Raw genomic sequence first — 25,632 nt, 5'->3', positions numbered from 1 at the left:
GGTGGCGGGAGTGGCTTCAATCGCTGTGGTATGTTGTATTTGATAACGTCGACAACCACAGTGGTCCTAGATGTATGTATATTAACAACCATGATAGACGAAGACAACATATGTACAACATGCAGACTTCAGAAATACCAAGCACGGCTACGTTTCATTATTCTGCGTTTACACATAGGTATGCGGAAACGATGGGAAACCCGGAGGTCAACTGGAGCGATTGCCAGTGAATTTCCATTATGAAGACATTACAGTGTTCAATCCAACCAGATGCATAGATGCGTCAGACTAACCCAGCTGGATAGGTTACATAACAATTAGAATATCGCCTGGAGAGGATTTCATTCTCGTTTCAGATCGTCAAAGGATTAAAGATGGGATGCGGATGAGTTTGTGCGTGGTTTGGTTTTCCCATCTAGGAGCGTGTGTTGTCTTTGTTTCAACTCCCGTGCCTACGCTCGACTGCTTGCTCTTCCCGAGGAAAAGTACCATAAACTCTCATCTTTGGTGGGGGCCTTCTTGCCAAGTACTGTCGAAGGGCCGCGATACCGTTGCGGTCATATCTTTCTATATCACGAGTCAGTAAATCGAGGACAGGGAACCCGGGGAAATAATAAACTTTAGGACAACTCACATTCGAATCCCTCTCGCCCCGCCACTCGGATGTCATCTGGTGATGCTGACCAGGCGAAGCAAGCTCGGGCACGGCCGTGGCAGTGTCAGAGTAGACCATGGAGGCGTGCTCGGGCTTCACAGACGGAGAAGGACTGTAGAATTGCGGACCGGTGTGATCGTTCGAATAGTCGCTTCGAGGGCCACTGAATCCACCCATCGGCATAGGTGCATAGCCCACTGAGTTGTGCGCCGAGTTGCCGAATGGCGGGCTGGGATAACTGTTGTGAGTAGGTGAGTAGACGCCAGGAGGAGCAGCAGGGCCGACGTAGTGTTGTTGCTGAGGTGGGAAGACTTGCTGTGTGGGGGGTGCAGGAGGATAGGCGGATGAATTGGCAATCTCGGCTTCCTTCTTGGACCGGTTGCGACGGCGAAGGAGGAGGAATGCGAGAAGTGCGATCAATGCAAGACCGCCAACTCCCCCTACAACGCCGCCAACTATCGCTCCTGTGGGTGTTCCACCACCACTGGCTGCAGCTGTCGTGCTCGTTGGACCCGGAGTAGGCGAAGTGGGTGTCGGCGTTGATGATGATGTCGGTGTTGTCGCGGCCAATCCCGAACACAATGGAAGGGCCAGAGCACCACCACCACCAGAATTCTGGAAATCTTGACGCACGGCAGGTGTCAACCAGAACTCCTTCTTTGGTACATCCACGACAAGATAATTCATGGTCAAGAAGGGAAGCCCCCATGATCCCACAGTACTGGAAGCGCCCGTGCTGGTAGTGTTGTATATCAAAGCAAATTCGGTGGTGTTGTCTGTGATGTAGAGGTCTCCTGAAGAGTTGTAGGCTCTTGGCTTGGTGAATATTTCACTTGCAGGGATAGTCGTAACATGACCACCTTGGAGCGTAACCCTCAGGCTGCCCTTTGGTGAAGTACCGGCAGGCCATGTCAAATATCCAATGTCATCATCATATACACCTTTGGTGATATCACCAAAGACTTCCCAAATGGCCTGTGGCACACGGATGGTATCGTACCAAGGGTCCAATGCGACTTGGATCGCTTCGTATGTTCCATTGAAAAGCGATGTCGCATTGTTCGTGCTGTCCACCCACTCCATGTTGCTGATCTGCACGCACGTCGGGCAGTTCTCGGAGCCAGGGAAAACCTTCCAATCACCCCCTTTCCGGGCATTGTCGTAGCCACCGAGAACAAGCATACCGTCTTGAGGATTATCAATTGATCGACTTCCAGTCCACATACCCCACGACTTCGAAGGAGCAGCACCGCTATCAACAGCAGCGGTCAAAAAACTAGAGTTCAAGCCCAGACCCAGCCAATTTCGAGTTGCTAGATTTGGTCAGCCGAGGGAATCGATGAGGAGATACGACACTCACCCCACAAGTCCTTGTCATCGCTGACGAAGGGCCAGCCCCATACCTCAGTTGTGTTGACTGCTTGGGGAATAGTAAGCACGTCATTGTGATAGTCGAAAATGGTATCGTCGTATTGTTGAATCGTGCCGTTCCAACTACCTATGTCAAGGGTGGTAATGTTTGCAGATGAAGCTTCGGGATTGTATACACCTCCTCGCCTTGCAATACAGGCATAGTCTGTTGATAGGCAGTTGTCTGACAGGGCAACCATGGTGAAGTCATCGATAGATGGGCGGATGGAAAATGGCTGAGCAGGTTCTCCCAGCTCGACAAAAACACCCCAGGCCCGAGCGTCATTTCCATTGGCGGCGACAGAGTTGTGTCTAATCGAGAGCAACAATGGATCTGCTGTGTTCTGGCATAGCGAAGTCATGATGGGCAGTCTTTCCCTTCACAAAAGGAGACAGTATTCTGTATGACTTCGTCCAAGGTGATTGATGTAGACGGCTTAGCGACGCGTCTATCACAGACCAGTCGAATGGATCTGACCTCTCGCGCAAAGCACTGAAAGAGGATTCGTTGCTGCTGCTTGCAAACCAGGTTCCACAAGAGAGGTGGAAAGAAGAAGGAAGGCTGAAACGCTCAAAAGAGCAGAGATGCCTGCATTTACAAATAGGAAAAGGCATCCTTGCGGCTGAGCAGAAATCTCGGAGAATGGAATGGCCTAGCCTGGAGCCAACGATTTCTTGATCGTGCAGCTTTCGCTCGCGAAGTTTGAATGTAGCGAATACAGAACGCATGTCAAGACGGATAGTGGAGGGGGCTAGACAAGAGAGCAACAAGGGCAGCGGTTCGCCGGTTCTGCCATGCAATAATGCAGACCGAGGAGGGACTGCCTCACAAAGACAAGACGAGATACCTCGTACCATGCAGTTTGTTGCTTGAGAACACGGGCGAGGCTTGCACAAGGACGAGCCATTCGTCCTAGAATCAGCCCAAACCATGTAGTGCCATTTCTAGTTCGCCCCGTCGGTACGAAGGTGTTCGACCCTAGCAGATCGATACTGGCCCCCAACTCTGCCGTGCTCGGCAATAATGCTGTGCCTTTGGGAAGGGTGTGGATGAAGGACAAAGGATGAAAGGAAGGTCAGCGAGTCCATCTGGACAACTTACGGCTCTTTTGCTGTCTGTTTTCAAAGACTTTTGGTATCCTTTTGGAAGAGATCTTGTAGCTTGGAATCTCATGATCAGGCTGAAAAGTCCAACGACTCAACGAGACACATTGCCAAGAGACTTTGGGTACTTAGCTCGTGGAGCAAGCACTACTACATGGATGATGGACCATGGGACCAGCCATGGCGAAGGAGGGGTCGGGAGGGACAAATGCAAGAGGAAAATAACCCAAGGCTAGCTCGAGGTACGGGAGGCCTGAACCTATCATGATAGAGTCGAGAGATATTCTTAGCCCATCTATGAGCCGGAAATCGAAAACCTTGTGCAATCATGCAATGATGGCGAGGGTGGTCTGGTGGAATAACGAAAGAGGTGATACCGAGTTATGCAGGTTGAGCAGCCTAAAACTGCTCGACTCGATTGAAAAAATGGGGGAAACTCCCGACGTCGCTCTATCCCTGTCATGCATTATTGGTCATTGTCGCTAAAAGAACGAAATTACGAGTACGGAGTAGTTGCATGCTGGCTGCTCTTGGCCATGGAGGCACTTTGTCCACCGTCCAGTTTGAGCTCGGCATCATCCATGTTCAATGTGATTTGTTGTATGCAGCCACTTCGCTGGCATCACCAACCACCGTCGTGCAACGGGTGCGTTCCGACCCCAAATGTCGTGCCACTAGGTGCAGAATAGCTTGATCGATTGGCATTTCGCCCGTGGGCTATAACGTATCTCGTGCTACGAATCGTTCGCTAAGACGTTCTTGAGGTTCCAATGTTCAAGTTTGTCATCGACTCAATACTGCAACGAATGGAGAGCGGCACAACTTGCAGGCTTGCAGTGGCAGTGTGGGGGACTAGTAGGACAATGTGAGGCTGAGTGCTCAAACCTTACGGACCTAGAGTACCGAGTACACTCATGTTAGATGTTATGGAGATCAACTGATAGTTCATTGTAGGGGCTCAAGAGGTTCTCTAATGTTCATAGTGTTATTACAATCGATAAAAATGCCATAACAGCATAGCGCGAGTCTCCACCAGACAGCTTTTGGGACCACTACAGTCCTCACTGGGTACTCCAGTTTGCTCGACCACCGAACATTCGTTCTCTTCATGCCTGTCTGGTTCCTGTATTCTGAAGAACCACGATATGATAAACACGTGTCCGCATAAAATTCCCCAGGTCTAAAAAAGTTCTAACCGTGATAGAAGTTCGAAGAAAGTCGTTGCGAAAAGATTTGCAATCATCCTGTCGCTCAATAAAACGCCTCAGGTCAGCTCGTGCACCCTGATTGTCGATCGCCATGCATAGTAAAAACATTTGTCGAAGCAATTGGAAACATGGGTGAGTCAAGAGCTAACACGGAACCCATCAAAGTCGTCACGTAGTCATTGCTAGACGCAATTTACATGATGATGGATGGCACTAGAATATGGGTCAGCATTCATTCACTCCATCTCGATTGATGCAGACTTACCCTCAACATTGGCCTTGATGCTCTTGTGGGGTAGAACACTTCCGCCATTGACGTAGATCTCGTCACCAATGGTGACATCTTCACCGAGAACTGTGGTGTTTTCCAATCGAGCCCATCGGCCGACTGTGGATCCCCAGCCTGCAGACTGCGTCAGTAGGTTGAATCAACTGCACCAATAACATTACTTACCAACGATGGTAGACTTGACCCAAGCATGGTCTTTGACCTTGCTGTCCTTCAAGAGAACACATCTCTGCAATCTGACACCATCCCCAACAACGCATCCAGGACCAATGGTGACGTTGGGTCCAATGCGGCAGTTCTGGCCGACCTTTGCTGTGGGATGGATCAGAACATTTCCACCATAGACGAAAGGTTCGGAAACGGGAGTAAGTTCTTTGGCGTGTCTTTTCTGCAGTGATGAGAGGTAGAGGCATGTTCCGCTCAGGAAATCTTTTGGTTGTCCGACATCCATCCAGAATCCTTCCAAATCCATGGAGTGTAGTTGACCATCTTTGCAGATTGCGGGGAAGGTCTCCTGTTCAATGGAAGTGGGACGAAGCTCGATTCGGTTCAAAACCGAGGTGTTGAAGATGTAGATACCGGCATTGATGCGGTTTCCCACGAACTCGACTGGTTTCTCCACGAATCGGTCAATGCGAGAAGGATGGTTTTCCCGGTGAACCACAACACCGTATTTACTAGGCTCCTCGACCTTTGTGACAATGATGGTACCTTCATCACCGTGTGCTTTGTGGAAAGCAGCCATCTCTTTGAAGGGGTAGTTGCAGATAACATCGGCGTTCAAGACGAAGAATGGCGAGTCATCCTTTCCGAGAACATTCTCAGCGAGTTTTAGAGGACCAGCTGTGCCCAGGGGCTCTTGTTCGACAGAGAAAGTGATGTTGACATTGTATTGCTTGGAGTATTCTTTCAGAGCACCTTCCATAATTTCAGGGCGGTAGTTGACAGCAAGAACGATGTCTGTGACACCAGCAGCAGTCAATGCTTCGACTTGATGCTGGATCATGGGTCTGTTGGCGAACTCGACCAAAGGTTTGGGCTTGGAGAGGGTCAAAGGTCGCAGTCTGGTGCCGAAGCCACCGACGAGAATGAGGGCTGTAAGATCATTAGGGCTTGGACAGGGTTACAGAGTCAGGAACAGTATCCCACCTTTCATGTTGGAGGTTGTTGACGAAGAGTGATTTGGCAGCTAGTCTGTTGATTGGTTTTGATCGTCGGATCTGTCGACAGAGAGTGTCTCAGTATGAAAGCTGAAGGGTAAACGAGTGCAGTACAGGACGGTGTATAGATTCCTACAGGGAGGATGAATTACCAGTCAAGAAGGTCAAAGAGCGGGAAAAGAGATCGGAAGGACAGCTCGGAGCAGGGGATGGGAATCTTAAGTAGGTGAACCACAAATGCTGAAAAAAAGGGCTCGAGGTCCTGAGGAGAGAGTGTGACTGCGTCGCACTGCACGTTGGACAGCCAGGGCAAGAGCAAGGGCAATGGCAGCAACTTTCTTTCGGCAGGGGCTACCGGTGGGGAACGGGATATCGACGGTAAGGCCAGAAAGGGCAAAGTCAGCATGGCGATTGTCGGTCAAGCCACGCTGTTCTCGCTGTTCTCGTCTCTCCTTTGGACGGTTTTTGCCTCACGCGTGCTTAATTTATCGATAGCAGGAGCGCGCCATGACCCATTTCGGTCTTTCAGGGAAATTTCCAGATGGCACTTCAGGTTCAGCCCATTATTATTGCGAGAAGCCGCCATCCCATCTCCTTTTTTCTCAGTAGTATCCGTGTCTCGAGATCCATCCTCGAGGAGCCTCCTGCACACGCAGACAGCCACCGTGAATTCATTGGCCAAAGAATAACGACCGGGATTCTCATTTCCTGTCAATTTCACTACGGAGATGGCTGTCGTTAATCCATCTCTTAAAAGACCTTACCGTAGCACCTGGTACAACCTCGCCGGCCGCCAGCCTCAGCCACGAGGCATGAGGCATAACCGTTGTGCTGCTTCGACGGGAACATACCTAGGTGACATGAACTGTGAAAATCCAGGTACCGGCTACCACTGCCCAATTCCTCCAGACCCAAACGTGACATACTGCTGTTTCCCTTCAGCCGCTTGTTCAAGTTATTATTATTGACTGTTGCACCCACCCAATTCTTTTACAGTAAACTCACTCCTCCACCACAGTGACCTCGGGGGGATGTCCACGCGGTACGCGGTGGCGGCGGCTCGAAACCCCCTGGCTACCTACGGATAGATAACCTACTGTACCTAACCCAGCTTTCGCAAGCTCCCTCTATATTATTATTCACAGTATTATCCCCCTTCAGTCCTCGCGACCGGCGGACAGCAACAAGGCTAGATAGATCCCCGGAGGCCTAGAATCTTGTTTCCCCCAGCTCACGTCTAGAGCCCGTGATTCCGTGATCTCAGACGAGATCACCGCGAGCCCTTATTTTTTCTGACGGTCACGAGGCCACTTTTGATTTCCATCCCACGCACGCACTGGCAGGGCTCAGCCACAGCCACAAGGCCCTTGCAAGTTTGCTACCCCTTTTCTTAGGTACCTAAGGGCCACGACACTCTCCTCTCCCTCCCCAACTAACTACTCGTACGAAGTACTTGCTCTGCTACTCTTCCATCCGGAATTCGTTACACGTCTGAAATGTCATGCATGCCTTCACTTCGAGTCAATTTGGTAGTATTAATCATTGTCATTGTCTCTTTGATTAAAAGCAGGATTATTATGTGTCCAACTCCAGACCCCAGAACCAACTCCCGGAGCTGTGCTGTGTGCTAGGCTATCATTATCTCGTGACTTCGGTTAAGAAATATTCTACAATACAAAGGGGCGGTGTGGTGTGTACATGCAATAACACACATCACATCCGCTTCCTTGCCCCCGGGGGTGGTTAAACCTCATTCCGTCAACGGGTTACCTTCTTCCCAACTCAGCTCACTATAATATTACATCCATCACACATGTTGTGTAAATGACCTGATCCGCTTGCGTGCTCGAACCTATCTTTCGCTGCTCGTCTTCGCTTTGCTCTCGGAAATTTCAATCAAAGTATATGGTGTCTGTCGTGTTTCGCTTGCGCGGCAATCGATTCTTCCAGTATTATAGATGATAAAAAGGGATGGGAGGGGGTGAACATCCAAAATGCAAAAGAGTTGACTCGATTCGTTCACTGGGTATCGTCGGGGAGGAATCCATACCCAAGCCTTCCGTCAAGACCCCTTCTTCGTCGTCCTTTGGGAGCAGGGCTGCCTCGGTCGCCGACGAACTCGGTCATCCAATCTCGAACCTTTTTGACTTTCAACACCTGTGGGTCTTTGCCTGTAGCTGTCCGTAGATTTGAGACCGAGTAAATGCCGCTGAGATCGTCGTCGTCGACTTTCTTCCGGAACAGTAGATCAATCTTGGTCACGTCTCCCTTCAGGCTCTGTCCATGGACTTTGCCTTGGTAGGAGCTCAACGCGACATTCTGTAGCAATACCACGTCGCGCGGTCGCATAAACCGGAGGCTCCGCCTCAAAACACTTCTTGATCCTTCTGGCGCGGCGTTTGCACCATCCTTCCAGTTCACTCTCATCTCTCGTGGTAGCCACATGGTGATGCTGAAGCCGGTTTTGGTATCGTCGCCGACAATCATTTCCACGAGCTCTGTGGGCCTCGGCTTTCCGTACTTTTGACCCGTAATCACTGTGCGAGGTGGTGCAATTGATATAATGCCCACGATCAGATTGACCGTCATCGTCTGTGGCTCGATCGACGATAGGTACTTTGCATTGGGAATGTCCTCCAGGTCGCTGAGGTGTTTTGGTCTTGGTGCCTGGCTCAGTCTCCGCTGCGAGGGTGTGCGAATTATGCCTCCTCCATTGATCGGAGTCATTGGGAACATCTCTTCATTGCTCTCGTAGGTCGGTGTGCCCGGTGTGTACTCTGAGAAGCCACTTAATTGATTCGACGGTATCGCCTCGTGAATTGTGAAAGAGTGTTGATAGTAATCCGACAGTGCTTCCGAAGTAGAATCGGCCGAGGCGCCGGACGCTGACGGCTGCGATTCACTCGCACTGATATCGCTGACGGGTGTCTGGGTGCCAATGTGTTCATCAGGGCTGAAGAATTCAGCGGGGCCTTTGTTGAGCTCGTTTGGCGTAGGTAGTGGGCCAATGTTGAGTTTGGGGAGGATCGGGCGCATCTGCAGCCTTTGGGTGGTGATCTGTCGCCATTGAGCACCAAAGGCTTTGGAAGTGGGCGAGAGTGGTGAGGTGACACCCTCCAGATGCATTGACTCGGAGGACAAGAGGGATTTTTCGCTCCAGTCGAGCTTCGCAGGAGCAGGAGCGCCTGCCAGGATGATCATGCGGCTCATATAGTGATCGGAGTGTATGGCCGAGCCTGCCCAAGACTGCGGTATGGGGAACAGCGAGGCTAGTTGAATTTCGATGACGAATAAGAGGCAGGCGACCCCAAGAAGTTTATTTACGTTGATCAACGCGATCCAATGCCAACCAGGTAAAGTAAAAGAACGTGAGGGCCAAAATCCAAAAGAAGATTCACGAGCTTCCCCAGACGAGGTGCGAGGGATCAGCCAAAAGATTGAGAAAGTGTGATGAGAGGCGGATGTGGCGGATCGTTGGGGCTTTTATGTCGACTGGCGCTTGACGCGATCCAAGTCGGTTTGGTAGGGGCCCTGGAACACGCTTCCAAGTTCCAACTAAAAGTTAGCCGGCCGGTGATGAGAGCATTAAAGAAGATGTTCTAGTTTGGTGGCGCAGCGAATGGTGATCTGGAGAAGCGGGAGAACATGGAGAGCAACAGTCGGTGACGAGAGTCATGTCGATAAATGGTCTCCTGACCCAGCATTTGCAGCCTGTTGGTGCTGTTGATTTCTTTGTGAGAAAAAAAGTGTTGGGAAACCCTTACCCCAGAAACTGAGTCGAGTCGGTCAGCTAAATTCCGGGTTGTCTTTGTTCCCACTTAAAACGCGAGTTACGAGTTGAGGTTGGTCGAACTGGCGGTTTCGGATCGTCGTGGGTGGGATGCCGTTTGCCCGCTAGCCCCAAGTGATGGAAGTGACGTGGGACAAATTCATGGTCAGGCCCAAAACACCGAGGCAAATCTAAACATCCCCAGCTTTTACTGCAATACGATGTACGAGTCAATCTCGTCTACGAGTAAGACTACGGGCTAGAGCTCCAGGCAACAAAGAAAAACAATCCGTCCAATGGATGATCAGCTTGTCATTTGTTTAGTAAAGGGACAGCGTGTTATGATGATTATCCCTTGCATCGGCTCTCCCCCCTTCTTTTGTTTTGAGGATTGGTGCAACTATTATTCAATCCATCTATCACTGCTCTCGTACATCTCCAATCCCGTGCCGAATGCGCCACCCAGCGCTCGGCGCTTCACGGTAGGCACACCATCAGTCACATTTCCATACGGCACCGAAGGGTAGTCTCCAAAGCAGCTATACTCGTATCGTGCGGTATCGAGTAGGCCACCAAAGATCTTGAGGACGGTGGACAGCTCACACCACCCGTCGTCTCTTTTCTCACACTCCGGATAGCTCTTGTACAGAGGCACCGTGCGCTGATTGAGCAGCAGGTGAATATAGGTTGTGGTGTTGCCTTGGTCATAATAATCCGACGTGGGCGCGGTCACATTGGTCGGCCGGCTCGCTTTTATCGGACTGGGAGCTTGAATGATTTCCCAAACCTGTTTTGCAAGTCAGCCTGATTGGTCAGTACGACCACCGGCTCAACAGAATTCTTACCATTCTGGTCGCGAACGGTGTAACGTGTGATACGATGAGTTGCTGATCGTCGGGCGGGCCAGTCGTTGGCAACGTCTGGTTAAACTGCTTCAACCCAAAGGCTGTGATGATAGCCATGATGTTGGTGTCATGTGAAAAGTCGAAATTCAGTGACTGATCAAGGGGGAAGGTCGCTTCCATTTCATCAAGTGTCACATTGGCCTGAGTCGCACCTGGTGGTAGGTTGTAGAGGTGGCCTTCAAGACGAGCAAAGAGCTCCTCGACATACCCAATGCCTATACCTCAATGTCAGCACAATGACAGACAAGCGAACACAGCCATGGTTGAAGAAAGAATGTTACTCACCCACTGCGCGACCGGTCGGGCTACCAAACCCATTGTTGCCGTGGAACTGAAGATCAATACTGTACTCAAATCCCTTCCATTCATCGTAAGTGAAAAGATCACACCATCGAGAGTAGCCCTGCGGCTGGTAAGTATCCTTCTGAAATTGCATCGCAGGCAGATGCCAAAACTCACAAATGCCACCGTCTCATAGGGGCACATGGTTTGTGCGTTCTGGTTTGCGAATAAGTGTTAGCAACAGATTGATTATGGAAGGATTGGACGATGCTGAAACCACGACTGAACATACATAAACATCTGCAACCGTCCAGTTGTAGCCACCCGACATGGCAGTCAGTCGCTCAGTGGCAGCGGCAAGATATGTCTTCTCCCATATCCTCGATGCGTTATTGCCTCCAGTTGCTTGATAGCTATTACTGTTATTGCACTGGAAATACCCGGCCAGAGAATTGTTAAATCCTTGCTGTTCAAGAATCAAGGCCAAGGTCACGTTATGGGTCCACTCAAGACCAAAGAACCCTGCCATGAAGTACTCGGCTGACTTGAGCATCCGGTCTTGAGTGGTCGTCCGGGCAGTGATTTTGGTTGAGGTGTTGTAAAGTCCGCCTGAGAAACGGCGCAAGAGGTGAGCACTGAGAATGAGTCTGAACATTGTGCTGGTGGAACTTACCATAGTTGTAGTAGAAGAGAACTCCGCTGTCAAATAGCTCTTGTCGACCTCTAGCTACCAAGATCTCGGCTCCAAGTTGATATTCCCATGCGTTCAGGAAGTCAAGCTCGTCTGTCCACTTGGCACTGCCGTTGGTCGTCAAGTTCTGAATCTTGCGACCAAAGTTCGCTACGGACGAATCACCAGTAGGATACCGAGAACCATGACGGTGGAGCAGATGGACATGGGAAATGTTCGAACCGGGAGGCAGAGGATACTCGTTGGAACCAAATCCGACGGGATTGGGGAAGTATGAGCTCAACTGACCATGCAACTGGAAGATGCTGGAGCGATTGGTATTTCCTGTGATGGGAAGATTTGTCTCGAGAGGAGCGTTGGCAACGAAGGACGCTTCCTGACCAAACGGCGCCGGATTGGATTGTGCGAGAAATGGAGCAATCAATCCCGTCACTGTCGGCCCAGCGAATATCTGTGGGGTGGTTTGGAAGTAGTCCGGCACAGTAGTTGATGGCTCTTGTCTAATGTCGATTACCGCGGCCGTGACCAAGGAGGTCGATGCCAGGAGCAACTTTGCTGCAGATAGCATCTTGTCAATGGATTTATCCCCAAATGTGAGGGAAATGAGCTTGAGTATGGACGAGAGGTCACCTAAGACGGGGACAATTCCTCAACTTACGTTGATGAGCTGGAGAGAGTATAAGCGGGGTAGCACATGGGAGGGTAGTATCATGATAAATAGCCCTGGTGATCAATTTTTGCTTGGTATGTCTCTCAAAATCCTCTTCGGCGGTTTTTGAATGTGAAGCTCAAGCTACCTCTGGAAACCTTGTTCCTGATGTCACACTGCATTGACTTGCTGCAATGATCATCAAGCGTTTCTGTGCTGCCAGTAGCCGACATTGCCGGAAGCATGCTCTCTCGCAAAAATTCAGACGTTGCTTTCTAGATCAGGGAGGTCATCAGAGATAAGCTCAACAAGCTTTCCCGAAGCTCTTAGCCGGTTGAGCATGCTGTAGCTTGGTGCGACAATGAGCAGTGATCATGCAGGAACAAAGGAATTGATAAGGTCAAAGCAGAAGTGAACGTGGATGAAATGGTCGTAATGATTGGTTTTGATCGCCTTACAGACAGGAGTGGAGAACTGTCGGTTGGGTCGGATTCTGGGGTCCTTGTCCAGGGTGCAGCAGTGGCGCTCATTAGCCTTGGGCGCTCGCGGTCGACACGTGCCTCAGCTATCTATGTACTGTATCTATGGTTTGAGAGTCGTCAGCACTCAGAGCTGTAGAAACTAGTGCAGAAATCAGATGCATACCATGTTGCTTTTTCCTCAAAGAACATATGCTGGAATGCCCCATTTTCCTATTCTCGAGCGTTCTCTATCAACCAATGAAATCCTCATTCTCCGCCATGCCACGGTCAACTGTGTCATACCATCAAGAGTCTGACAGCGATCGTAGTACGCTCTTTCTTCGTAGCTGCTGCGTCTTCCGTGCCGGGTATCAACGGACCTCACAGGACGTTGTATTCAGGCTACCAATTGCTGATCACGTTGCTGTCGTTATGTGTTGCTTTTTGCATTCGATCCACCGCGCTTGCGTGGTCTTCAAAGCAAGCGGCAAACATTCAGTCTTCAAATTTGAAACCTTTGCCACCACTAATGTCAATGGCTCCTCCACGATAGCTTCCCCGCTTCTTCTTGTTCTTCTCTTTGGTGAAGCCTTTTCCACGAGTAACTGATAGATCTTGGTATGCCTTCTCTGCATAGTCATAACTGCGGTAAGCATTGCTGATATGACTATCTGCAGTGGCTTTGGCAGATAGCTCTGCTAGTGGTGTTGGCTTTGCGCCAACATGTTTTCTCTTGAGACCTCCTTGTTGGAAAGAAGATGTCGGTGCAGTTGTTGCAACCTCGTCGTCATTAGCTGAGGATCTTTCAGATGCGGTTTGGTCACCCATGACTGTGCCTGAAGAAGCACTTGAGCCCTCGCTGGCGGCAGGTACTTTCTTAGGGTCCTTGAGTCCTTTGGAAGCAGGGTTGAGTTTCTCATCTGAAGATGATCCATCGGAATCACTCGAGTCGTCGGTGCCAGCTGATGAACTATCTTCGGATTTGAGTAGTTTTGCGGCTCGAGTATCAGACAGATCTGAGTCTTCCGAACTCGACGGAGATGAAGATTCAGCAATCTTAGAGATGTTGGAAACTTTAGTTCTCTTTACTGGACGACTATCATCATCAGATGAGCCGGAACTGGATTCTGAGGACTCGGACGAACTCGACTCAGCCTTTCGTTTCAAGCTTTTGGTGGGGACAACCTTGGATTTCGGTTTTTCAGAGGATGTTGTAGATGTTGAGTTGGAGCTGCTGTCACTCTCATCGTCTGCATCGCTCTCGGAGGACGAGGACGAGGACGGAGACGAGGAGGACGATGATGATGAGGACGAAGATGACGATGAGGAAGATGACGACGAAGATGATGAGGCGGCACGCGTTTTGGCATGCTTCTTGACCACTTTCGATTTTTGTTTCTTCGTCTTCGCTGCTCGCTCGGAACTGGACGAGTCGTCCGAACTGCTGTCACTGCTGCTTGAGCTGCTGGAATCCTTTGACGATTTCATTGTGTCAGTCTTGAGAGACGTCTTTCTGCGGACATCTTGACTTCCAGCAGTAGCATATCCACTGTCATTCCAGGATTCTAAAAGGTCTTCCAACTTGACGGTCGGCGACACCACAAGTGGTGTGGCCCAGCCAGCAGAAGTTTGTAACTTTTTCAACTCTTTGGTGAAGGCCTTTCGTGTTGAATCCATTCCACTTTCTGCGAGGAATTTCTCAAGTATTGCCAGAAGTTGTGGAGCTGGTGTTGATTTGACAGCATTCTTTTTGGAGGCCATATTGACGACTTGGTGGGGGTGGCAGATCGGTTGTAGCAGCGTCAATGAGGCGGTGAGTGAGGGAACACAGGTGGGATGGCACGACTAGCAAGCAGGTAGAGATAAGCAAGGAGGGATTGAAAGAGAAAGTGAGGATTAGTTGAACATGCACACGGTGCAGACGGTTGGCATCCTTCGCATGCAAGTCAAGAAACTTGAAGACAGGCCTGGGAAAAAATTATTTCTCCAACATGAACAAAAGATCCGCAGAACAAGGGTTGGACTCGGAGTTGCGGTGAGAGTGGGTGCCGGACCCAGAGGACCCATTCAATTGGAGAAAAATACGAGTCATGGCGGTCGGCAAGTCATGGAAGAACGCGAGTCATGCATTTCACCATGGCAGCAACAAAAGGACTGTCACTTCAGAGTCACTTCACTCTTGCAACTAGATGGCATGTTCGCTCTCGCTGGGTATCTAGTATCATTAAAACGTCTCGTCCTCAATGTTGGCAGCTCTGCGAACAACACTAGGACTGTTCTCATCTACATCGAACCCTTGGGTCTCCAACTCTTTGGAAAAATCAATCTCTTCGTCATCATAGTCTAGTCCTGCCGTTGTCAAGATATCATCTACAATGCGTTTTGAAGCTTCCTTGGCTAGCAGTCATTTGCGTTAGTCATGCATTTACATAAACAATGAAAAGTGTTGTTAAAGCTCGACATACCTGGTGTCTTCAGCAGACGCTGCTGTGGGACGTGGAATTGCATGGTTTTTGGCGGACTCTGGCCAAAGTCTAATTCGTCATCAAGGTCGTCCTCGTCACTGTCCCATATTCCCGGTGTGCGCGTTGGTGCCTTTGGTATGTGAGATTTGCCACGTGATGGTGTCAAAACGCTGACTCCTGGAATGACGTGTTTGCGTTCGGGGGAAGTGAAAATTTCAGGATGGAGCTCGGGCGGTGCGACTTCTGGGCTGGATGATAAGTTGGAGTCAATGTTCGCATTTCGGACGCGCCTTGTGGTTGCAGGGCTAGCAGCAGTCTTCGATTGAAAAGATTTAAAACGCGTGGTGGTCAGCGGTGTGGCTTGCACTCTGTAGTTGCGATCTAAAACTCGATGGAGTAGAGGGTCAGTATGCTTGCGTGCCGTCGATGGACGTGGTATCGAAGTGGGAGGGGGAAGATATGGTGATGATCGAGGCGTGACTGCGATATCGTCCATTGTAAATTGTGGTCTGTTTGGAGTTTCTGGTGCAGTAGCTTGCGAAAGAGCAGTAGCATCGACAGTCGTGTTGTTGATTTCCTGGCGTAAAGTTTCATAAGGAGACGGATATTCCGCAAATGCCGGCTGCTGAGCTTTCTGCTTCGCTGTCGGCCGAGGGGTATTATGTGACGGCGAAATAGTCAAGTTGGACAGATCGAGGTCTTGTATCGAATCGGTTGAAATATGCTGAGCTGATGGTGTTTCATAGGACTCTGAAGTTTCCAGAGAAGTTTGTGTTGTAACATTTGAGTCCTCAGTCACTGTCAAGTCGGTATTATCATATTGAGAGGGCTGCTCCTCATAGCCTGACAAGGACACATTGGCACTGGACTCGAAAAACTGTTTCCAGAACTATCTCGACTTAACACATTGAGACATCCCGGACAGATGTTATGCCAACTTACCTTGGATCCCTCCCAAACATCCTTCGAGTGAGCAGTATATTGCTCTACAACAGGGAGAATGCTTGTTGTCACGATCCGATGAGCACGGCTGAAATTGTGATCAATTTCTGTCAGGATTGTCAGTAAATGCCATGGCTTCAAAGGTTTAAGGAGGCTGGATGGTAGGGGTAATCAGAACCCTGCAAGGTGAGCGTTATTGACTGCTCCAATTTTTCCAATTCTTCCGTAAGAGTCAATGCTCTGGATTGAGGCGCGGATATAGTGGCCCGAGACATGATCTGGGGTTATCATATGAACAGATGGCATGCCATGTGAGATTTGCAACTTGAATGCCATAAAACGCGTGTTAAGTGGTTATCGGAACAAAGCGCGTCCGAGCTATTGAACGTGTTTGTGTGCCATTGCATTTTGGTGGCGGTGGCGGCAGCGACGTGCCGATCTTTCTTGTGGCAGCCTCGGGCTTCAGGTTTGCCCAGCTTTCAAGTTGCGGGGCTTCAGGTGGCGGTGCAGTCGGTGCCTCGTCCCCCCAAGTTTGGCTGCTTCGTGATGTCCAAGCCTACCTCTGATCCAGCCCTTACCAGGCTGACATCTTTTCAACCTCAACAATCTCCTGGAGCACACATCCCTTCGATCTACCATGCTCCACGATTGTTAAAGGACAAAAGATAGAATTCGTCGTCTTCCACCTCGAAATCACCAACATGCCCGCTCCGCTCGCACGAGGTCTGTGCTTCCTGTCTTGACACAAATCCTCCTTACATCATATTGCCCGCGATGCGACAGGCTCTCCTTCATCGCTACCAACTCTAATATCCCCCTTCTCCATGTCTCTGTGCTAACAATGGTTCCTCCGGTAGGCATTATCATTACTGTCACCGTACTAGTAGCAGCCAGTCTTGCTGCGTACGAAAACCCTCAGGTGCGGGCATGGATCGACCGTACCAGACAAAAGATTGCCACGGGGTTCAATTCCCTTGGTGATGGGCCTCGCCCAAGCCCGAGAACGCAGCGCCGTTCTACAGATGCCTCGATGTATGAAGAGAAGAGCGAGGATGCTGAAGCACGCCGGCAACGAGCTGTAGCCGAGATCATGGAAAGAAGCCGCCTTATGGAAGAACAACGGAGGAGGAGGAGGGCAGAATTAGAATCAGGGCAACCTCAATCTCCCAATTTTGATAGCCTGGTAGACAGCAACGGCAATCTACGAGAAAAACCTCGAAATGATGGCCTGGACCAGGCGGCAACGTCGGCTCTCGAACCGACTGAGCAGCAGAACCAGATGCGGTCTCGATTTGGAGCGCAAGACTTGAATTGTCAGCCGAACCTGCAGCAACGAGGGCTACAGAAAGCTGCTGAGGTGGTCTCGCCTCTCAGCGAATCAATCCCAACTCCTGTTGAGGACGACAATGGTTATCAGCCCTTTGAGTCTAGGTACGAGCAGGAGATGCGTGAGGCTTGGAATATCCCACTCTCCGAAAGGCGCATCGACATACCGTCTAGTCATGCGTCTGAGAGTCTGGTTGTGCTCACACCGTCAACTGACGTACCAGATCCTGAGATCTCGATACCTTCGGCAGATCATCTTCACCGGCCTGTTGAGAGATCAGATTATTTTTCTGCTCCCATGTCCAACTCAACGCGAACTTTATCAGAGCATGGCTCGATACCACTCGGATTCAACAACTCTCTACACAGCAGTCAAATGAGTGGCTCTATCCATCATTCAGTAAACGAGCCTTCGTCACATGCTCCAAGTATTTCTGGAAGTATAAGTGAGATTCATGCAAGCGAAGCGGAAGACACATCGGATGACTTGCTCAGCGAGCAGGGTGATGGAATGCGCACTCCTGGAAGTGTCTGGACTGAAGTGGACAGCACGTTTAGTGGTGACCACTGAAGCTCCTCGCTGGTCGAATGTTAGCTGCTGAAAGTCGAAGGGCGAGCACTGTGCGAGGCCCCACTATAGACTTGAGCGGTCACAGAATGCACCCAGATTCATGATGCATTCAGGACTGTGTCGTATTCTTCCTTGTGGTTGCCTCTTTCACCATCACACACATGTGCCTAGACATGTTGCTTATCCCACTTATCATGTCTGTATGCACCGCACTTCAGGAGTAGGAGATTATGCCTGGTGACCTGGGCAGATCAAGGAAGTATTTGTTTTGTGAGCTTTCTTTGTTCTGAGCTTGAAATGTGCGGGAGTTTGGTCACAAAGTTTATTGGCAAGCAAGTCCATTCCAATCTTTCATTGCTATCAATTTCGCATTATGTTGATGGGAGAGCATCCGCAACTTCACTTTACCTACCTAGCCTGACTGTATGAGTTGTTCCACATTCCAGCGATACTACAGGCTTCGCTAGTTCAGACTTGGGCAAAAATGCTCCCAGCAACAGCCTTCCTTACAACTGCTTTGGTGTGCTTTGACAAAACAAAACCACTTCAGGTTGTTCCTTCAACCCTGCTCACCTTCAGTGGCTTTTGGCCGTTCTCAAGAAACACCGTCGTCATCAAACACAATGAAGGCAGGTGCAGTATAAGCCTTGGAGGTAGTGATGCTGCCAGTGGCCGTCTATCTATTTTACGACCTTCCCACCAAGGGAGGTAGGTATCTACCACCCCTACCAGGCAACTTGCGTTTGCACCTTCCACATGCCATCATGATGCATGGGCACTCCGAGCCTTTACACTTTCCCAGATATCGGGACCAGCCAGCGCCGGCATAAATTCTTCCCCTCTGCTTTCCGTCTCTTTCTTGTTTTTATCACCTACAATTGGTCCAACAACACAATCCGCCATTTGAATATCTACACTAGGTTCTTTATCTTTCACTGTTCTCTGACGATTGCCCTCTCAGCGCATCACAGCTTCTACCTCTTCCCCCGTGCAAAGGCAACAGATCGTGGGTCTGCTGCACCGCCATCCAGCATATCCTATTCCCGAGACCAACACGAACAACTTGGCCTGAAGAGGCACAAACACTGCAAACCTAATGAGTGCACTGGTTGTCAGCAAGCGTCCAGCCTGGTGGTGCTATCTTGACTGTCAGCCGTGGCAGTTTGCGAGCAAATCAAGGAAGATTATCATCTCTACAAGCACTACCAGTGGGACTCTATGAAAGATGGCTGACGCTGTTCAGACCGCCCCATGGGGTATCAAAGAGGTGACATTTATACAATTAAAATTGGCAATCATGCTCCAGCTAACGAGGCAATAGATCGTCAGCATTTCTCTCATTGCACCCTTTCTTCTCGCAGGCGCCCTCGAGTCAGTCCTTTGGGTGGCTGCTTTCTGCTATTGCCTCACCAAAGCGTTCATAAAGGCTGACCACTGGTCGCAAAAGATTCTCTCAGTCGTCATGGCCACGTTGTTTTGTATCATCAGGTTTGGGTTTCGTTCTTTAATGAGAGAAGAGAACTAAGCTTTCTCTCACAGGGGAATATTTCTTCCGGTGGTGCTCGTCACGCTGCCTTTGCCAGGCCGTATCACAGACTACTTTCCTGATCTGTTGGTCGATATCCTGCACAATTTTGCCTTCTACACTTTCGCCGGCATGCTCTGTGTTCCTTGGCTGGTTTCCATTTTCCAAATCGTCGTCACACCCCTGGGACGAAAGAGCAGGATAAAATATGCTCTCAACGAGCACTCAGCGCCCAAGGTTGTTGTTGTCATGCCCATCTACAAAGAGCCCCCAGATACCCTGTGGACTGCGCTCACCTCTGTTGTGTCGTCGGAATACCCCGGAGCTTGCATACATGTGTTTCTTTCTTTTGATGGCGATAGCATAGACGAGCTCTATCTGAAGACCATCGATCGTCTGGGCGTACCTGTCACCCTGAAAGAGTTCCCGAAGTCGATAGACGTTGCATATCGGGGAGTTCGTGTCACAGTCTCGCGATTTCCTCATGGTGGCAAGCGGCATTGCCAGAAGGCCACTTTTCTACTCATCGACAAAATCTACAAGCGATACTTGCAACAAAGCGACGATCTGTTCATGTTGTTCATTGACTCGGACTGCATTCTCGACCCGGTCTGCATACAGAACTTTATGTATGACATGCAACTCAATCCACGTGGTAAAAATGCCATGCTGGCCATGACGGGAATCATCACATCCCGGACAGACAAGCACTCATTCTTGACACTCATGCAGGATGTGGAATATCTTCACGGGCAGTTGTTTGAAAGATCGATTGAGTCGGCATGTGGATCCGTGACATGCTTACCAGGAGCACTTACCCTTCTGCGATTCTCAGCCTTTCGAAACATGGCAAGGTTTTACTTTTCCGATCGAGCTGAGACGTGTGAAGACTTGTTCGACTATGGAAAGACGCACCTGGGCGAGGATCGCTGGTTGACCCATCTTTTTATGGTGGGAGCCAAAAAAGCGTACCAAATCCAGCTGAGCACGAGTGCATTTTGCAAGACAGAGGCTGTGCCGACTTTTCGCTCTCTCATGAAACAAAGACGTCGATGGTTTTTGGGCTTTATCACCAATGAGGTATGCATGATAACGGATCCACGGTTGTGGCGAAAATATCCAGTTCTCTGCATCCTGAGGTTCATGACCATCACGATTCGTACGACTTCTATGCTGCTTCTCATCACGTTCATAGCGATTGTCTCAACCGCAAGCCCGGTGGACACCTTACCTTGGGAGTTCATGTTAGTCTCATGCGGGCTCAACTGGGTTTTGATGTTTTATTTTGCTATTCGATTACACCGATGGAAATCATTGCTCTACCCTCTCATGTTTATAGCCAACCCCTTCATGAACTAGTTGTTCATGATATATGCGATATTCACAGCTGGGCAAAGAACATGGGGCGGCCCTAGAGCAGACGCAGGGGTCGCAGACGCAGGGACCACACCTCAACAGGCGATTGAGCACGCCATTGAGACTGGAGACGAGTTGAATGTCAAGCCCGAGACCTTCAAACCCGCGGTGCAAGTGCGAAGGCGGCGTGTGAGACCTTCAATGCTGCACCCATCTTCAAGTGTTGAAGGACGATTTGTTCCTGCCGAACCTGGCCCAAGTCAAGTCTGGGACAAGGGAGCCGCATCCCCCACTGGGTCTGAGACCGAGATGAGCGAGCACTTGCGCAGATGGGAGCACAATTCTCTTGACATGAGTGACGCCGAGGGTATTTCGGTACACACACCTCAACGCGTCACAAGTATCTCAGGCGAAGATTACGGGCTGAGGACGCAGGTCGACGGCATGGCTGAACATGATCTTGCAGATTACAGTTCTGGGTGGTCACAGCAGTCCAGTCTTGAATTCAACATTACGAGGCGAAGCACAGTGACGGATGGCGGCTCATATCCGCCCTCGGCTTACCCCCGACCACGGTCCAGTCATTATGGCGGAAGCAGAACACGATCGGTATCTTTGGGGGTGGCCGATTCTCGGAAACTGTCGAGCTCGTCATATGAGCTATCTACTCGACAAAGCATTAGAGACAGTAAAGTGCCGCCCGAGCACAGGAGTTCATTGGGCAGGATAACTCCAATGACAGCTGTGCCGATTGAAGATGACCACTTGAGTTTGCACGGGGAGTATGCATTGACGAGGACAGAAGTAGACAGCGAGGCTGAGGAGAATGTGCGTTGGACTTCGAAGCGGCAAAGGAAACGGCTTCAAAGAGGCCGAAGCCCATCAAGCATGGTTTAGTATGGAGGGCATGAATTGGGTATTATTATTCACCAGCCTTTTTAGCCATGTATGAGGTTTCGATCCTGAGATAGTCTTAGCATTGGTAACCCGTTTGGCTTTGATCATTGTTATTGGTGCTTTGAAGCCTCAATCAAATCAAATTATCAGTACCTAAGTAACAATAGCCAGTAACGCAGAGCATGCTCCCAGGCTCCGCTTCCAAGACCAATGACTGAGGTGAAATTTGGGAGATAAGGATCCTCGCATACAGGAGATGTTGCCTGACTATAAGGATGTACAAGGTAGACACGGTTTGATGCCCAATCTGGGACCACGCTTCGTGATGCCCGGTGAGGGATGATTCGAAGTTCGAAGTGACCAGTCATGAAAATGACAGCGCTACTAGTAGTTGAAAAAGGTGTGGATGACGTGTGAGGTTGGGTGTTGGCATGTCAAGGCTGCGACCAGCTACGACTCGGAGCAGCTGCTGGGTTACGTAGTAGTGAGTCTTTAATGGCAGTGACTGCCAGTTGGTCAGTGGCACTGCCTGCAGCCTGACAGTGAGGCAGGCAAAACATGCCGGTGGGTGCCAGACACGCAGGGCATGACAGAATTCTGACTGAGCTGCAACTGCCAGGCAAAGTTCAACGCCCACCCAAAAAAAATTAGTGCAGCCGCCCCGCCAAGCCCAACATTCATACCGTGCCAGTGCACTGAACCTTCGAGAAGTGGGAGGAAGGTGCTGGTGCGGGCAGGAACAAGTGACCGCATTTACCTGGCAGCCACGGATTGAGGCAAGGCACATTTTTTTGGTCCACTACTCCTCCTCACCGGCATGGTATTTTCTAGTCCTGGTTTACCCTCCCTGCTACAACACCAGTATCTACCCTCCTGTTGCTGCCATCGCCAGAAAGGCTAGATTCTCTATTACTGTTCACCTCTCCGTTGCGCGCGCACTTCTTTCCTTGCCTTCCATACTGGAGCAATCCAGCCTCTTACAACCTTTATCACCCGCCAAACACATCCGCCGTCCACCGCAGCCATGAGTGTCGTTGGAATAGATTTTGGTGCCCAATCTACAAAGATTGGTGTTGCCAGGAACAAGGGCATTGACATTGTATGTGGCCATCAATCCTGCTCGGTTTTTGTCGCTTACTGACTTCTCACAGATCACAAATGAAACTTCCAATCGTCAGACACCGTAAGCTTCCCTATCTGCCCCTCCTTCCAGCCTTGTTCTCTTTACTAAAAGTTCCCTACAGGACTGTCGTCGGGTTCGGACCCAAAAGCCGATACCTCGGAGAGGCCGCCAAAACCCAGGAAATCTCAAATCTCAAAAACACAATTAGCTCTCTCAAGCGTCTCGCCGGTCGAACCATCAACGATCCTGAAGTCGCCATCGAACAGCAGTTCATCACTGCGCCATTGGTCGATGTCAATGGTCAAGTCGGAGCCGAAGTCACATACCGGGGCGAAAAGGTCAAGTTCTCCGCCGTCCAGCTGATTGGCATGTACTTGGGCAAGATCAGAGACACCGCAAGTAAAGAGTTGAAGTTACCCGTCTCCGATGTTGTCATTGGCTGCCCCCCATGGTTTACGGACTCCCAGCGACGTGCCATGTTGGATGCCGCAGAGGTCGCCAACTTGAAACTCCTCCGCCTTATCAACGACAACACCGCCATCGCGCTGGGCTATGGCATCACCAAATCTGATCTGCCAGAGGGTGATGCCAAACCCCGTCGAGTTGTCTTTGTGGATATCGGTTACAGCGATTACACCGTGTCCGTTGTTGAGTTCCGAAAGGGCGAGCTGTCCATCAAATCTACGTCCTTTGACCGACACTTTGGTGGCCGCAACTTTGATAAAGCACTTGTGGACCACTTTGCTGCCGAGTTCAAGGAAAAATTCAAGCTCGACATCACCACCAATCCTAAAGCCGTGACACGTGTTGCGGCGGCAGCCGAAAAACTGAAGAAGATTCTATCTGCCAACGCTCAAGCTCCACTGAGTATTGAGTCGTTGATGGATGATAAAGATGTGCGAGCCATATTGAAACGGGAGGAACTTGAGGAGCTTATCAAACCTCTTCTCGATCGTGTTACTGCGCCTCTCGAACAAGCATTGGCAGACGCAAAATTGAAGGTCGAGGACATCGACGCCATCGAGATGGTCGGTGGAACCACCCGTGTCCCGGCCATCAAAGACCGTATCAGCAAGTTCTTCGGAAAGCCCCTTTCCTACACTCTCAACCAAGATGAGGCCATTGCTCGTGGCTGTGCTTTCTCCTGCGCAATTCTCTCCCCGGTTTTCCGTGTGAGGGATTTCTCGGTCCACGACATCGTCTCTTACCCGATTGAATTTGTGTGGGAACAATCACCCGATATTCCTGACGAGGACACGAATCTGACCGTCTTCAACAAGGGCAACGTGATGCCATCAACCAAGATACTCACTTTCTACCGCAAGCAGCCTTTTGACCTAGAAGCCAAGTACGCCAAGCCCGAGTCACTGCCCGGCAAGGTCAATCCATGGATAGGCCGATTCTCGGTGAAGGGCGTCAAGGCTGATGAGAAGGATGACTTCATGGTGTGCAAACTCAAAGCGCGCCTCAACTTACATGGTATCCTCAACCTCGAGAGTGGCTATTACGTGGAAGACGTCGAGGTGGAAGAGCCTGAACCACCCAAGGAGGGTGAAGCCATGGATACGGATCAAGCCAACGGCTCGGCCGAGGCGAAGCCCAAGACACGCAAGGTCAAGAAGCAGGTTCGCAAGGGCGATCTGCAACTCGTGGCTGGCACATCATCTCTAGACGACGCTACCAAATCTGGATTGGCAGAACTCGAGAACCAGATGTTTATGGAAGACAAATTGGTGACCGACACGGAAGACAAGAAGAACGAACTTGAGGCCTACATCTATGAACTTCGTGGAAAGATTGATGATCTTTATGCAGAGTATTCCAGTGATGAAGAAAAGGAGAAGATTCGCGAGAAGCTGGAGAAGACAGAGGTAAGCTGCTCCCCAGACGAGCAAAAGGTTGCATTTGACTAACGGTTTTCACCAGGACTGGTTGTATGACGATGGTGATGATGCCTCCAAAGCCCAATACATTGCCAAGATGGACGAGATTAGATTTGTCGCTGGACCTGTGGTTCAAAGATATCTGGACAAAGTCGAGGCTGAGCGTGCTGCCGTCCGAAAAGCCGAAGAGGAAGCAGCAGCGAAGAAGAGGGCCGAACTCGAAGCCAAGAAGAAGGCTGAGGAAGAAGCCAAGAAGGCCGCTGAGCCCGAGGATACGGAGATGAAGGATGCCGATGGCGAGACGATCAAGCCTGACAGTGTCGAGGAAAAGTAAAAGAATGGCCTTGGGCACATGAGATACGAATTGGATTGAGAGACACATAAAGACACATGGATGTCCGCAACCGATGAGCAATGAAGAATCTCATCTCGAGCAACGGCTCGTCATGCATAGCGATGGGACAGTTTTCGGCGTCGACGGAGGCAGGCTAATGCTTCTATCTAGAGAACTCGAAAGCGTATGAAACCGAATTCCTGCTCTTGATCAACCAGATTGGCTTGAAGGTCGACTTTTACAGTCCTGGTTAGATGGGGCGAATTCAATAGACTTACGTAGTTGCAATTAACACAAGACGAATACATAACAATTGGATACCTATCTCAGTATGAGGTAACGTTCATTGAGAGATGGACGAGTAAAAGAGGGTGTGCGAGTATGGCTTCTTGGCCCTCCAACTTGATGCGGTGTTTTTACCGATTCATAGCCGCCGCGAACCGCATGGCAATGTCTGAAAGACCTAAAGCTACCTAGGTTTGACCGCAACCAAGGAACAAAAGGGGAACGACTAGATGGTTCAAAGTCTGTAGGTCTGTAACTAATCATTTAATTTTTCCTACATCAGTGAAGATCGGATCCGAACTCAGCCAAAGTCTAGGCCTCTATGAGTTATGTGTGGACCGT

At 50.1% G+C, this 25,632-nt stretch overlaps 9 protein-coding genes across 9 annotated transcripts; 3 read left to right on the top strand and 6 right to left on the bottom strand.

Annotated features, from left to right (window-relative positions):
* Positions 1-439: 439 nt before the first annotated feature.
* On the bottom strand, positions 440-2,427 carry LTR84_005022 (uncharacterized protein; the record flags this gene model as incomplete). The annotated part of the gene is made up of 2 exons (XM_064848594.1): positions 440-1,968; positions 2,016-2,427. The coding sequence occupies 2 exons, from the start codon at positions 2,425-2,427 to the stop codon at positions 440-442; spliced, it is 1,941 nt and encodes a 646-aa protein (XP_064711218.1).
* Positions 2,428-4,570: 2,143 nt separating this feature from the next.
* MPG1 (mannose-1-phosphate guanyltransferase) lies at positions 4,571-5,822 on the bottom strand (the record flags this gene model as incomplete). Its single annotated transcript, XM_064848593.1, has 4 exons — positions 4,571-4,590; positions 4,643-4,780; positions 4,832-5,761; positions 5,816-5,822. 4 exons carry the CDS (start codon positions 5,820-5,822, stop codon positions 4,571-4,573), a joined length of 1,095 nt encoding a protein of 364 aa, XP_064711217.1.
* Positions 5,823-7,845: 2,023 nt separating this feature from the next.
* Positions 7,846-9,036, bottom strand: LTR84_005020 (uncharacterized protein; the record flags this gene model as incomplete). The annotated part of the gene is made up of 1 exon (XM_064848592.1): positions 7,846-9,036. The coding sequence occupies one exon, from the start codon at positions 9,034-9,036 to the stop codon at positions 7,846-7,848; it is 1,191 nt and encodes a 396-aa protein (XP_064711216.1).
* A 962-nt stretch (positions 9,037-9,998) lies between these two features.
* Positions 9,999-12,041, bottom strand: LTR84_005019 (uncharacterized protein; the record flags this gene model as incomplete). The annotated part of the gene is made up of 6 exons (XM_064848591.1): positions 9,999-10,382; positions 10,441-10,715; positions 10,786-10,903; positions 10,960-10,998; positions 11,075-11,391; positions 11,456-12,041. 6 exons carry the CDS (start codon positions 12,039-12,041, stop codon positions 9,999-10,001), a joined length of 1,719 nt encoding a protein of 572 aa, XP_064711215.1.
* Positions 12,042-13,078: 1,037 nt separating this feature from the next.
* LTR84_005018 (uncharacterized protein) lies at positions 13,079-14,344 on the bottom strand (the record flags this gene model as incomplete). The annotated part of the gene is made up of 1 exon (XM_064848590.1): positions 13,079-14,344. The coding sequence occupies one exon, from the start codon at positions 14,342-14,344 to the stop codon at positions 13,079-13,081; it is 1,266 nt and encodes a 421-aa protein (XP_064711214.1).
* A 463-nt stretch (positions 14,345-14,807) lies between these two features.
* Positions 14,808-16,265, bottom strand: LTR84_005017 (uncharacterized protein; the record flags this gene model as incomplete). Its single annotated transcript, XM_064848589.1, has 4 exons — positions 14,808-14,980; positions 15,049-15,937; positions 15,991-16,097; positions 16,169-16,265. The coding sequence occupies 4 exons, from the start codon at positions 16,263-16,265 to the stop codon at positions 14,808-14,810; spliced, it is 1,266 nt and encodes a 421-aa protein (XP_064711213.1).
* A 566-nt stretch (positions 16,266-16,831) lies between these two features.
* Positions 16,832-17,887, top strand: LTR84_005016 (uncharacterized protein; the record flags this gene model as incomplete). Its single annotated transcript, XM_064848588.1, has 1 exon — positions 16,832-17,887. One exon carries the CDS (start codon positions 16,832-16,834, stop codon positions 17,885-17,887), a length of 1,056 nt encoding a protein of 351 aa, XP_064711212.1.
* Positions 17,888-19,112: 1,225 nt separating this feature from the next.
* Positions 19,113-21,665, top strand: LTR84_005015 (uncharacterized protein; the record flags this gene model as incomplete). The annotated part of the gene is made up of 4 exons (XM_064848587.1): positions 19,113-19,154; positions 19,209-19,375; positions 19,427-20,492; positions 20,772-21,665. The coding sequence occupies 4 exons, from the start codon at positions 19,113-19,115 to the stop codon at positions 21,663-21,665; spliced, it is 2,169 nt and encodes a 722-aa protein (XP_064711211.1).
* Positions 21,666-22,689: 1,024 nt separating this feature from the next.
* On the top strand, positions 22,690-25,005 carry HSP88 (Heat shock protein hsp88; the record flags this gene model as incomplete). The annotated part of the gene is made up of 4 exons (XM_064848586.1): positions 22,690-22,764; positions 22,817-22,848; positions 22,910-24,659; positions 24,715-25,005. 4 exons carry the CDS (start codon positions 22,690-22,692, stop codon positions 25,003-25,005), a joined length of 2,148 nt encoding a protein of 715 aa, XP_064711210.1.
* Positions 25,006-25,632: the final 627 nt, after the last annotated feature.

This window comes from Exophiala bonariae (genome assembly GCF_035927105.1).
Source record: "Exophiala bonariae strain CCFEE 5792 chromosome Unknown scaffold_2, whole genome shotgun sequence".
Taxonomy (NCBI): domain Eukaryota; kingdom Fungi; phylum Ascomycota; class Eurotiomycetes; order Chaetothyriales; family Herpotrichiellaceae; genus Exophiala; species Exophiala bonariae.
The sequence above is the reverse complement of the archived record's forward strand: the minus strand, read 5'-3'. Positions and strand labels throughout refer to the sequence as shown.